The sequence below is a fragment of the Gossypium raimondii genome, chromosome 5, assembly GCF_025698545.1.
Source record: "Gossypium raimondii isolate GPD5lz chromosome 5, ASM2569854v1, whole genome shotgun sequence".
NCBI lineage: Eukaryota > Viridiplantae > Streptophyta > Magnoliopsida > Malvales > Malvaceae > Gossypium > Gossypium raimondii.
In genome coordinates this window covers 21,961,743-21,975,724 of record NC_068569.1, presented here as the reverse complement: position 1 = coordinate 21,975,724, position 13,982 = coordinate 21,961,743, and the positions used below count along the sequence as shown (strand labels likewise).

Here is a 13,982-nt window from a genome sequence, read left to right as displayed (position 1 = left end):
TTCTTGTTTGTTTCCTGATAAAAATAACAGAGAAAAATGGTGATAGTTTTGACTCTTTTAAAATAACCTGACCCTACTCTCACCTTCAATTTGACATTCTCATCATCGTTTCTCTTATCGTGGTTTCTAGCATTGTTGTTTCCAATGGGGTTAATCAATTTCATATTGTGAATTCAATTTTCCAAGAAATCAAGCAAGCCTAAACCATCCTCATTTTCCTTTGATATTTTTCCTAGGAAACAAACAAAAAAAGAAAAGAGAGAGAGAGAAAGAGAAAACTTTTGATATGTTGCAAATAACTAAAAAGAAAAAAAAGTAATTTTGACTAATTATAAAGATATCACCATCTTTAGCCAAAAGTAAAATAAATGACATGTCAACAATCTATTAATAGATTAACGAAAATTTTAAAAGCAGTAACTAATTCAAGTAATTATCTTAACTTGAGTAATTAAATTGACAAAAAAATTTAAATGTTCGATGCTATTTTAGAGTGACTTACCGTGTAGTTTGCTCTATTATTTTTCGGTATCTTTTAGCTTATTATATGTTTTTGGTGTCTTTCTATGTCCATTTTATAGAGGGTATATATATTTAGTTTATAATATTTTTTGGTATCTTTTATTTTATTAGTGATGATCAAACGAGTTAATTATTTTTTCATTCCATAATTTGTAAACTAAAAACATTTTTAAGGTAATAAAATATTTTTAAAAATATATAGTTTCTGAAATATTCAAAAAATATAAAATAATATAAATTTCTAAATTTTGAAATAAATATATAGAAAAATTCTAGAACTTTGGAAATATTAGAAGTTTTAAAATTTTGATTAAAATATCCAAATTTTCGAAAAAAAGAAAAAGAAAATAGCTCTACAAATATAGAATTATGAAAAATTCAAAAATTTTAAAATTAACAAAATAGGTCCAATTTTTTCGGAAAAGATTACAAAAAAAGATTTTTTTTTTGGATGTTGAAAATATTCAAAACATTTTCTAAACAAAACAAAAAATCATTAAAAAACTCCAAATTTTACAAATAAAATAATTTAAAATCTCTAAAATCGATTTGGAATTTCTGAATTTTTTATTAAATTTTAAATTTTATAAATGAATTGTTGTGTTAAAAAATCCAAATTTTACAAATAAAAAGACTGATTTGGAATTTCTGAATTTTTTATTAATTTTAAAATATATAAATGGGTCATTGTTGTGAATTTTAAAATTGAAGTTATCTCCCTATGTAGAATAACTCTGGAATGCACAATTTCACCATTTTAGTAAAAGATTAAATTATTATTTTGAAAATGTCAAAGTGTATTTTTATTAAATATTAATTTAAAATTTTATAAATGATCAACCTGACCCTAACGGTCGCTCTCTGACCCATATTCCACGTCAGCATCAAGGAATTGAACACACCCCATAGCTCACCGTGCAAAACCTTGCATTTCGTCCTAGCTCAGCGAATCATGCACCATTTCTATCTCTGATCACAGCACCAGCTGCAGACCCTGAAGGGTTATCTTTCATTTCCCCATGAGCTTCATGAAATTGCCATCCACAACCCCATCAATGAGGGGGGTAAGATAACCTCAAATATGACAAGATGGATATCGCTGCACCCTTGTAATTCCATGCATGTGCTTAAACATTATTCTTTAGGTCAAACATTAGTCTACATTAATTGAGGACTGGATTAATTTTTCAGCTACAAGAGCTCAATTGAGTACTAATTTTTCTTGAGAGCTTAACTGAATTTATTTATTTTTTACCATTAAGCCTAAAAGCAATTCCCTTACCTTCCCTTCCCATGCAAAATCAAATATATTGTTTATTATTATTATCAAATAATCAATTCCCATAATTAACAACAGGTGATTGCCAACAGAAATACTAAAATCCTGCAAGTATCATCATAATCATCAAACTACATCGGTTCAAAAGCTGAAGATCACAAAGGCAGTTGCTTCCATTATTGCAGGCAGCCATACCGCCATGAAGGCAAGCACAAAAAATCAACCAGATGCAGTCTTTTTCTGCTGGAAAATGACAGCATAGATGGGAACAAACACGCCAATGCTGAAGGCTGTCAAAACTCCAAGCGACATTGTCAGCTTCTGATTTTTCATCCTATCCAAGTTGTACATATGCTTAGCATGGAGGTAATATGGTTCATCATGCCCATGCCCTCCTCCCATCCTCTTCACTCCAGTTGAATGAAACCCTCTATTGCCTGCCACAAGCACAACAGATATAGCTCTTCATTTTTTAGTTTTAGACATATAATTACCCAAAAGCACAAAGGCTAAATCCCTAAAAAAGTTCCTTTCAATATTTGAGGCTTCTGGAATATGCCAACAAGCAAAAATAAACACAACTTATACCCATAACCAATTTGCAATATTATCATCCAAGTATAAAATCTTTTAAAATTCTCCTCCAAACCCAAAATATACTCCAGAATCAACGGAATTATGTTCCACTCCTAATCGGAAGACCTTCCACCCACAAGTCCTGGCAGTTTATTCTGCATCACTGTCAAAGCCAGAGCATTTGGGAGAGGTAAACTAAGTTAACAATTTAAAATGGGAAAAATTAGTGGATCGTTCAGGTTTGCAGAATACAATGATCAAAGGGAAATACCTCGTTCTCCTTCCAATTAGGAACAAGTAAGCTAAAAGAAAGCCTAAAACACCTAAATAATTAGTGAACATGGCTTATTCGGTCATCTACTCGATCTTTCGTTCACTTCATTGTCATCTTTTTTTTTTTAAATGCCACTTTAATTGTTGCTCCTATAAACCCTCACCAACATATTTAACGTGCACATACTACTACAAATGTTTGTAAATGTATAGCACACCTAAATCCCCATCAAGGAAAAAACGAGGATAAAAGAACACGATTTTAAATTACAAGACCAATATACTTCAAGACGTGCGAGTAGATACAAAAAACTATTTCCAAGTTACCCAAAAATGGTATTAGGCCATCCATACACTTCTTCCAATAAGCCTATTGTAAAAGCTATATCAAGCAAAAACAGCCTGAAATTTCTATTTATGAGAATATATGTTATTGAGTCTAAATATGAAACACTTAAAACAAATTGGAAAAGGGTAAAGCATGTAAATATCATAGAGTCCAAACAAATATCATGTACAAGTATGTTCTACATTTCTATTGCTGAGGAAGAAACACAAAATATTCAACCAGAGTGCTGAAAATAGCCTGTGGTCACCATAATTAGATCAATGAGTTTGCCGAAAAACGAAGGAAGTTAACTTTCATAGGTAGAGCACATAAAAACACAAGAGACAAAGGTCAAACAAACACAAAATAAGAAAGCATCTCATATACTCGAAAACATAGAAAGAACTTTTCTATCATTTAAACAAAATCTCAGCATGTAAAAATAATAGAAACTTCCTCGTAGCCATCTAATTGCAAAATCAGCCAATTTCAAATGTAAACATAGGCTAGGGCACTATGGTAGTGGCTGGAGTTTATATAGTAACATCGAATGGAGGACTCCTCTCTAAACCACACAATCCATTAGGATTACAAGCCAAAAACAAATTCAAATTCAGTTTACTAGAGATGTAACCATGAAAACGTCAAGTCAACAACGTTATTCACTTCGGAATTGCGTTCCACATAAAATAAGTCATTGCAATTAATAAAAAAATCATATAGCAGTCGTAGAAGTTCTTGAAACAAAATGCATAAGCAAATGCTGATTAAAGACCAGTAGAAATCAGCATACTATGACACAACGCAATTCATAATCGATGTCAACCTATTCAATAACTCCCTTAGGTTTTTCTTTTCAGAAAGAGTGCTTATATACAATTATAGAACTTTTACCCTCGTAACAAAAAAATTCATTTATTCGTTAAATGTTATTCAAAAGTTAATCAAACTACCCAATCCTTAATCCCTGAAAAGCATAAGGGCGAATCTATATATAGTGAAAATTAGTCAGGTCAAAATCATATGATATTTTAATCCAATCAAGAACCCACAAACATAAATCAGCAACGGACGAAAAAAAAGGAAAAACAATTACAATACCAATTACGCAGATCTACATAAACAGTTATGAAAAGTCGATTTCAGCTAATAAAAAAAACGAAATCCAAGCACCCAGATGCTCATCTTCCATTCCTTTCCGCATTTCCTCGGCTACCAAACAAAAGGTAAATACAAGAAAAAAAATCGCTAATGGGTCACTGACCTGACTTGTGGATAAGAGATTGAGAGGACGAAGTCAGAAACTTCGAAGCCGATCTAAGACCACCGTTCAATGCCATAGCTTTTCTTTTTCCACCCGAAAAAAAAAACTCGATCGACGGCTACTGTTTCCACAAAGCGGTGGCTTCTTTTTCTTCCAATTCTACTACCGAAGGCTGCCGGCCGACTGTCTATAAAGAATCTATAATTCACAGCTTTGGGTTGAGTGGACTGGGCTTTAAACTCTTAAGTCTAATAAAGTTTAAGGAATGGAATTATTTACACTTAATATTGTGTTTATATAGATTAATTATTTAATTAGTTGACGAAGTATAAGATTATTAAGTGCGTAAATAATATAATAAATTTTCTTTTAACTTAATGGATAAATATTTATCAAAACGAAGTAGCATTGCTTTTTAATTTAATGGTTTTGACTTTTAACTTTAGAAAAGGTAAACATTTATCAAAACGACATAGTTTTATCTTTTCTTATTCAATTTTCAGATAATTTAAATTGTGTAATTCATATTCGAATTAAACCAACAATTTTAATTTTTATTCGAGTTTATCCGAGCAAATCGAATAACTCAAACAATTTAATTAAAATTTTGAATTTCTTATCGAATTTTTGAATCAAATCGGATTTTGCCAAAAAAATTGGAGGGGCTGGAATTAAATTGTATATTTGTTATATAGAAAAATGTAATTTCACAATTTTAATAGTTTATATCTTTATAATTTTTAAAGGATTAAATCAATTTTTTTATCATTTTTAAAGGGTCAAAGTGTAATTTTACCATTACTAATTTAAATTTCATCGATTATAAAATAGCACAAATAGAAAATTTTCCATTTTAAAAAGAGTCGAAGCCCCTACTAACCCTTAACTTCGCCCCTGTATATAATGTATGCATATCAATCGGCGAGTTTGGATCATATTATTGATCACCCTTATATAACCCTACAAATTATAGTTGATAGTTTTTTTCTCAATGTCTCATCTTCGTATCAAACTATATGTTTTTTAGCTTTGGTTTGAATTAATCTCTATTTTGAAGAGTAATTTCTAATTGAGAATGAAAAGGTGAATCGAAAGAAAGAAAAATAATTTTAACTACAGCTCACAAAAGAATTGCATAATCTAGTTTCACTTAGTTTATCAAGGAAGCTTAAGTTTAAGGAAATTATGAAGGATTCAATTGGGTTTGAATCTTGTTGATACATGTTAGTTTTCTGGGTTGGATTAATATATATTTTACTATAACTCTATAATAAATCTAAAGTTTCTTTGCTCTTGTTTTGCCAGTGAATTGTATTGTTGCAACACTTATCAAAGGTAAATTGTGCTCTCTTTTTATGTTCAATATTTTTTTAAAAAAATTTATCTTTGCTTTGATGGAAATGTAGGTTATTTTGTGGAATGGATGAGTTATATTGTATTATCTGGGGGGAGTGTGAATAATTTGTGTGGAGTATGGGTTGTGCAGCTTTCATAGTTTTGTCATTAATGGTGAAATGAGAAAAAAAAAATTAAAAGTCAAAATAAAAATAAAAATTATCGAGATCCAAAACTAAAAATATTATACTAAAAAATCTAAAATCTAAAATGATTTTTTTAATTTCCTTAGAGAACGAAAAATGAATCGCACCATTACAACCTACGTAGTTTAAGGGCCCTTGCCTCCTTTGAATTCACCAATATTTGTCATACTAATCTAGTTTGGAGAAATTCTGTATCTTCTTATTGTATTGTGCCTCAATTCCTCTTATATTTGTATAATTCATCATAATAATTCAGTTTTAGAAAATATATATGTTATAATTAGTATTTTTTTATTTCAATAATGCTTTAAAATTACTAACATATGTTTACGAAGAAGTTAAATTTCGTTATATGTCTTGCACCACCATGTTTTCCTAGCCTAATTGGAATCAGGGTAATGGTTAGTAGGACTTCAACATCCATAGGTGTAAAGGGCTTTGTAAAAATTTTAAAACTATAAATTGTAATCATTCATATATTTTGTAACGATTGCGGATATTATTTAAATCAACTTTGATATCCATAGGTGTCGAGATTATAATAAAATATTTAAAAATATAAATCCTAATTTGTAAATGACTTTTTGCAAGTGATAAAATATTAAAATTTAAATTGACCTTACCACCTATAGGTGTCAAAGTCTTATCAAAACCCTTAACTCGAAAACCTATAAAAACATCTCATTTATTTATTTTCTCACCAAAAATAAACTCAATTTTTTTTATATTTGGATTTTGAAACATATCATAGTGACTACTTTCTTATTGAGATCAGAAGAATCTTTAGTGGACGAGTGTCACAATAATGCAAAAATATAATGCCTAACAACAAAAACAATTTCTTACTTAAGAGATATTGGTTTCTATCATGTTAGTCAAATTGAGAATTTTATTTTTATGTTAACATTCGTTTATGCTTTATTTGAGTAATGGAGACTCAAAACCTATAGTTGTCATTTCCTATGTGACAAAGCTACAATAACACTAGAAAATGTAGCATTATTGACAAACCTTTCAATGGAATGGTTTTTAGTAATGAGAATTCCTAATTACACTCTAGCAACCAAACTTGTTGCAATATGCAGAATGATAACAACTGAGACAAATTCACCTCTAACCCCAAGCAATGTTGGAGCAGTTGGCACTAGTCCTGCCACTGCTTGCTTTCATCTCAAATCATGTAACATCTTAAAGCAAATTTGCCTAATGTGCTTGGGCATCCACAATAATTACGAATAATCATGTGCTTGGAATTCACCTTGTTTTTAACATGTATTAAAACAGACCTATTTGAACATTCACCACAACTGGTGTTGTTTGTGGCTTTGACAAAGATTGTTGGACTCCAAGCCTTAGCCTTTCCCTTCTTCTTAATATATCCTAGACCTCTTTTCCCAAGGCTTGTTCTTTCGGCTACAAGGATTTCATTCAATTTCTCACTACCTGTATTGAACTTTTCGAGCATCAATTGAGTTGATGTAAGACCCTTTTAAATAGCCTCAAGGGTAGCATTTTTATCATCTGGAAGAGAGCTTTTTACCTCCATTTGCTTGATCAGCTTTTGGTTTCCTTCCTTTAGACAAGAGTTCTCCTCCTCCAACTTGGCATTGACATCGCACACTTGCTCTTATTTCTCCAACATTATCTTGTAGGTTTACAGAAACTTAACACTAGATTCTCAAATCGAATCATCATCTGTATTAGACTCAGTTGAGACAAGGGTATTGATTTTTGTAGTGAAGGCTACATAATTACTCACATGATTATTATCTAAATACGAGGCACTTGAAGAATCCTCATTTCTCTAGGTAACACATAGGGATTTCTTCTTCTTTATACTGTTAGTACACTCAGCTTATATATGGCTAGAATCATCACATTGAATGCCCTTCTTCTACTCCTTGGTAGATTCTTTACCACATCTTTGTTTTTGTTTTTGGGAAAGTTCCTGATAGCCTCAAACTTCTTGTTCTTACTGGGTTGCTTTTTAAAAGCCTTGTAAAAATTTTGAGTCAGCAATGCTATCTACTCTTACAATTCTTTGATAATAGTGATACCTTCAGTTGGAACTGCTCCTGTCACTTGTAAGGCAATGCTCTTATCGCCTTTAGATCTACTTCTTTACTTATCCAATTTGACCTTGAAAGTCTATAGAGATCCAATTTGACCTTGATAGTCTATAGAGATCCAATAAGCTTATCTATTCTCATATTATCAATAACAGTGACTTTTATCGCTAATCTCTCAGGCAAAGATCTAGGCACCTTCCTCACTAGCTTGTGGTTCGAGTACTCATTTTCAAGGCTCGTACTCATTTTCACGGGCAAATGCTTGATTGGATAGGTCACACAACTTTACTTAGAGTTCACCAATAGTTTCATTTTCTTGCATACCGAAGCCCTTAAACTTGGTTGTCAACACTTGCATCTTGGATTACTTTACAGTATTTGTACCATCATAGGCAATCTCGAGAATATCCTAATTCTACTTAGTAGCAGTAGACTTGGATATCCTTTTGAATTCTTGCCAATCCACAGCAAAGAATATTGCATTCAATGCTTGTGAATTAACATTGGTAGCTTCTCCTCTACTGTCCAAGTAAGTTCAGACTTTGGTGTTTTCACCTAGGTAGCTGGTATCGTTTCGGTACCACCCGTACTGGCCAGAACACTATTTCATTTCATTTTGCAGACGATGGATTTACCCTCCACAACATCAAAATCACATTGCTTACTTTTCCTTTTAAAAAATTAGAATTTTCGCTTGGGATAACTTCAATATTGTGGTATAGACAAAAGAAATTACCTTACCTTACCTTCCCATGCAAATCCAAATATAATGTTTTTATTATTATCAAATAATCAATTCCCATAATTACCAACAGGTGTTTGTCAAAAGAAATCCTAAAATCCTGCAAGTATCATCATAATCATCCAACTGCATCAGTTCAAAAAGCCGAAGATAACAATTCACAAAGGCAGTTGCTTCCATTATTGCAGGCAGCTAGACCATGCCATGAAGGCAAGCATACAAAATAAAAATCAACCAGATGCAGTCTTTTTCTGCTGGAAAATGACAGCATAGATAGGAACAAACACACCAATGCTGAAGGCTGTCAAAACTCCAAGAGACATTGTCAGCTTCTGATTTTTCATCCTATCCAAGTTGTACATATGTTTAGCATGGAGGTAATACGGTTCATCATGCCCATGCCCTCCCCCCATTCTCTTCACTCCAGTTGAATGAAACCCTCTATTGCCTGCCACAACCACAACGGATTTAGCTCTTCATTTTTTGAGTTTTACACATATAATTACCACAAAGGACAAAGGCTAAATTCCTAAAAAGTTTATTTTGACATTTGAGGCTTCTGGAATAAGACAAGAAGCAAAAACAAACACAACCATTTTGCAATATTAACATCCATGTATAGGATCTTTTAAAATTCTCATTCGAACCCAAATTATACTCCAGAATCAATGGAATCGTGCTCCACTCCTAATCAGGAGACCTTCCAACCACAAGTCATGGCAGTTCATTCTGAATCACTGTCAAAGCCAGAGCATTTGGGAGAGATCAACTAAGTTAACAATTTAAACTGGGAAAAATTGGTGGATCGTTCAGTTTTGCAGAATACAATGATCAAGGGGAAATTCCTTGTTCTCCTTCCAGTTAGGAACAAGTAAGCTAAAAGAAAGCTTAAAACCCCTAAATGATTAGTGAACATGGGTTATCTGGTCATCTACTATATCTTTTGCTCACTCCTTCATTTTTCATCTTTTTGAAACAAATTCCACTTTTATTGTTGCTCCTATAAATCCTCAACAGCATATTTAGCATGCACATACTACTACAAATGTTTGTAAATGAATAGCACACCTAAATCCCCATCAACGGAACAAACAGGATAAAAGAACACGATTATAAATTACAAGACCAATATACTTCAAGACATGTGAGAGTAGATACAGAACACTATTTCCAAGTTACCCAAAAGTGGTGTAAGGACATCTGTACAATTCTTCCTATAAGCCTATAGTAAAAGCTATACCAAACAAAAACAGCCTTGAAATTATATATTATTGAGTCTAAATATGAAACACTTAAAACAAATTGGAAAAGGGTAATGCATCTAAATATCAGAGTCAAAACAAATATCATGTACGAGTATGTTCTACATTTCTTTTGCTGTGCTGAAAACAGCCAGTGGTCACTGTAATCAGATCAAGGAGTTAGCCAAAAAAAAAAAGTTAACTTTCAAAGGTTTAGGGTACTATGGTAACATCAATAGCCCACACAAATGGAGGACTCCTCAATAACCAACACAATCCATTAGGATATCAAACCAAAAACAAAAGCATAAAAAATTTGATTCAAGTGCAGTTTACTAGAAATGTCACCATGAAAACGTCAAGTCAACAACCTTATTCACATCGGAATTGCATTCCATATAAAATAAGATAACAAGGTCATTGCAATTGATACAAAAATCATATAGCAGTCATTGAGGTTCTAGGAACAAAATGTATAAGCAAATGATGCTTAAGGACCCCTAGAAATCGACATACTATAACCATAAAGCAATTCACGATCCATGTCTAAACCTATTCAATAACTCCCATAGGTTTTCCTTTTCAGAAAGAGTACCTTTAAAAAATTATAGAACTTTGACCCTCGTAACATAAATTTCGTTTATTCGCTACGTAAAACATGGGTATTCAAAAGTTAATCAATCTACCCAATACTCAATCCCTGAAAAGCATATATACAGATAAGGGCAAATCTATATGTAGAGAGATTAGCCATGTCAAAATCATATGATATTTTAATCCAATCAAGAACCTCCACAAACATAAATCAGCAACAAACGAATAAACAGGGAAAAAAATCACAAGTACCAATTAAGCAGATCTACATAAACAGTTATGAACCCTCGATTTCAGCTAATAAAAAAAGAATTCCTAGCACCTAGATGCTCATCTTCCATTCTTTTCCGTATTTTCTCAGCTACCAAACCAAAGTTAAATACAAGAGAAAAAATCGCTAATGGGTCACTGACCAGACTTGTGGAGAAGTGATTGAGAGGACGAAGTCAGAAACTTCGAAGCCGATCTAAGACCACCGTTCAACGCCATGGCTTTGCTTTTTCCACCAAAGAAAACCCTCAATCGACAGCTGCTGTTTCCACAAAGCGGTGGCTTCTTTTTCTTCCAATTCTACTACCGAAGGCTTCCGACGGACTGTCTAAATAATCTATAATTCACACGTGTGATTGCGTTTAGTGGACTGGGCTTTAAACTCTTAAGACTAATTTACTTGTGTTGGGGGGGGGGGGAGAAATGGTTCTTGAAACTCTTAAACCATTCTTTTGTTATTGGGTTAAGTCCGTGTTATTTATAGCCGAATATTTGGGCTTTTTGTTAAGCATATCGCGAATTGCATGTGTCCAATGGCATGCCATGAACTTTTTTAGATATGTACGAGTTTAATTGTAACCTTTTGTTTTGTTTAAGGTGGACACCACGGGGAAGTTATAAATTCTTTTACAAATTCGGAATTAAATTATATATTTTTATGATAGTGAAAATATAATTTTATCATTTTAATAGTCTATATCTTTGTAATTTTTAAAATATTAAATTAATTTTTTATCATTTTGGGGGCTAAAGTGCAATTTTATTATTACAAATTTAAATTTTATAAAATATAAAGGGCCATAAATAAAAATTTTACCATTTTAAGAAAGACCGAAACCCCTACCAGCCCCCTTGGATCCGCCCCTGGTGGACATTGATCCTACGTGTAAGCTCGAGAGACAACATGTTTGGAAAAGGAAACGATAAGGGAGGAGGAAAGAAAAAAATGGAGAGATGAATAAAGAGAAAGCCGAAACATGATTTTCATTAGACTTGTCCATACGTTAGGTCACGAAGGCCTACTTAGAGGGTTTGGGCAAAAATATAGGCCCGAAAATAGGCTTTGGCAAAAAAAATGCTCGTTAAGAAAACAGGTCGAGCCTCAGGTAAGGTTTTTTGGGCTTCGTCCCAACTCGACTCGACTTTGCAAAAAAAAAAAACCTATTGTTTTGCTATTGTTTTCCACTATTTTGCTGTCATCTCACTATTATGTTTTTTTAATTTATTTTCAATGTTTTTAGTGTTTTTGATGTATTATATTTTTTTTAAAAATTTTTATATAAAAAGTAAAATAAAATGTTTTAATACTGGTGGGTCAAGGAAAAATTTAATGCCTATTTTTCGAGTCAGGTCTGAACCTATTGATCGGAGGTTGTGCAATCAGTTGGAAAGCCACTTTGCAAACTACAGTCACTTTGTCTACCACTGAAGCTGAGTACATGGCGATTACTGAGGCCTGTAAAGAAGTTATTTGGTTGAAGGGATTCTTTAGTAAACTCAGTGAAGACCTTCAAATCAGTACAGTGTTTTGTGACAGTCAGTGTGTCATCTTTCTTATAAAAGATCAAATGTTTCATGAGAGAACAAAACACATTGATATTCAGTATCATTTTGTTCGTGATATTATTGCTCGTGGTGATATTATTGTGAGCAAAATTAGTACTCATGAAAATCTTGCAGATATGATGACTAAGTCACTTCCTATAACCAAGTTTGAGCATTGCTTAGACTTGGTTGGTGTTCGTTGTTGAAGTTAAACCCTTAAGGGGTTTTATAAAAGAGGTGGAGAACTTGTTCATGCAACAACCCGTTTTGGGTCAAATCAGAATAGTGGTTTCGAGACCACAAATTCAAAGTTAAAATATTAATTTTATTATTATTTTAATGTTTACAGCATGTTAGTAGAGTCATATGAAAATTTCGTTAAGAAATTTTATCGTTTGCATGCTTAATTCGATAAAAAGGACTAAATCACGTAAAGTGCAAAACTTGAGTTCTATTAGTTAAAGGCATCAAATGACAATGTGATTAAATGGTTGAGGTTTTTATGTCACAATTAGACCATATAAATTACTAGTGGACTTTTGTGGCCATTAAAATGAAATTATAAAGGTTATATGTTAAGGTTAAATTAGTAAATAAACAAATAACTTAAAATTAAAATAAGTAAAATTAAAGTATCATCTTCCCAAAAGCTAAACACTACCGAAATTTGAAGGTTAGGAAGCCATAGTTAGGGCTTGAAGCATTCGGCCAACATTTCTAGTGCATGTAAGTGCATTTTTACTCGGTTTTTAATTATTTCTATGTTTCTGTGATCGTTGCAACTAGTACTAGCTAGCCCATGTCTTCGATTTCAAAACTGTTAAAGATTTCGATAGTTGTCATTTATGATATTATGTGCTCTTTGATGTTTAATGGTGAAATATGAACATTTGATGTTAGATTTTCATATTTTATAAAGTGATTTTTTGTTATGAAAGTGCAAATTAGGGATTAAATTGTGAAAAGATAAAAATGAAGGGTTAAATGTGTGAATAAATGTGAAATATGGGCTGCTAGAGGCACTATGGTAATTCGTTCAAGCATGAGTCTTGTTGAATTTTATGAATTTTGTGTATTTGTGAAATATGGACTAAATTGTAAGAAATGTGAAAGTTTAGGGCCAAAGTGCAAATTGGCTTAAATATGTGTTTTTGGACTGAATTGAATGATTATATGATTATATGAGTTAATTTTGAATACATATAGATCAAGAAAAGAGGAATCTAGAATTAGATCGGGGGAAGGGCAAAATTATCGAGTAATCAATCTAATTCGTCAATTCCGAGTACGAGGTAAGTTTATAAGTAAATAAATGTATATGTTTTATACATTGCCGAATTGATTTGTATAAAGATATACATTGCCGAATTTGATTTGTTTATAGGTATACATTGCCGAATTTGAATTGTTTATAGATATACATTCTTAGAATTGATTTTTATATAGATATACATTGCCTAATTTGATTTTTATATGGTTATACATTGTCGAATTTGATTTGTATATGGATATACATTGTCGAATTGATTTGTATATAGATATACATTGTTGAATTTGATTTGTATATAGATATACATTGCCGAATTTGATTTGTATATGTTTATACATTGCTGAATTTGATTTGTATATGGATATACATTGCCGAATTGATTTGTATATAGATATACATTGCCGAATTTGATTTGTATATGGATATATATTGCTGAATTGATTTGAGCATTGGATGACTGGTTTCGTG

At 32.0% G+C, this 13,982-nt stretch overlaps 2 protein-coding genes across 2 annotated transcripts; both read right to left on the bottom strand.

The window, feature by feature from the left end:
* Positions 1 to 1,816: 1,816 nt before the first annotated feature.
* Positions 1,817 to 4,471, bottom strand: LOC105769934 (uncharacterized). The gene is made up of 2 exons (XM_012590912.2): positions 4,243 to 4,471; positions 1,817 to 2,238 (listed from the first exon to the last, which is right to left on the bottom strand). Exons 1-2 carry the CDS (start codon positions 4,316 to 4,318, stop codon positions 2,021 to 2,023), a joined length of 294 nt encoding a protein of 97 aa, XP_012446366.1. The 5' UTR covers positions 4,319 to 4,471; the 3' UTR covers positions 1,817 to 2,020.
* Positions 4,472 to 8,605: 4,134 nt separating this feature from the next.
* On the bottom strand, positions 8,606 to 11,016 carry LOC105769933 (uncharacterized). The gene is made up of 2 exons (XM_012590911.2): positions 10,843 to 11,016; positions 8,606 to 9,042 (listed from the first exon to the last, which is right to left on the bottom strand). The coding sequence occupies exons 1-2, from the start codon at positions 10,916 to 10,918 to the stop codon at positions 8,825 to 8,827; spliced, it is 294 nt and encodes a 97-aa protein (XP_012446365.1). The 5' UTR covers positions 10,919 to 11,016; the 3' UTR covers positions 8,606 to 8,824.
* Between the last annotated feature and the right edge of the window lie 2,966 nt (positions 11,017 to 13,982).

Excerpts from the sequence above, each read along its gene's own strand:
- LOC105769934 (XM_012590912.2), bottom strand. The coding sequence starts at position 4,318 with ATGGCATTGAACGGTGGTCTTAGATCGGCTTCGAAGTTTCTGACTTCG. Across the intron at positions 2,239-4,242 it reads ATCTCTTATCCACAAGTCAG|GCAATAGAGGGTTTCATTCA; the intron begins GTCAGTGACCCA and ends TGCTTGTGGCAG.
- LOC105769933 (XM_012590911.2), bottom strand. The coding sequence starts at position 10,918 with ATGGCGTTGAACGGTGGTCTTAGATCGGCTTCGAAGTTTCTGACTTCG. Across the intron at positions 9,043-10,842 it reads ATCACTTCTCCACAAGTCTG|GCAATAGAGGGTTTCATTCA; the intron begins GTCAGTGACCCA and ends TGGTTGTGGCAG.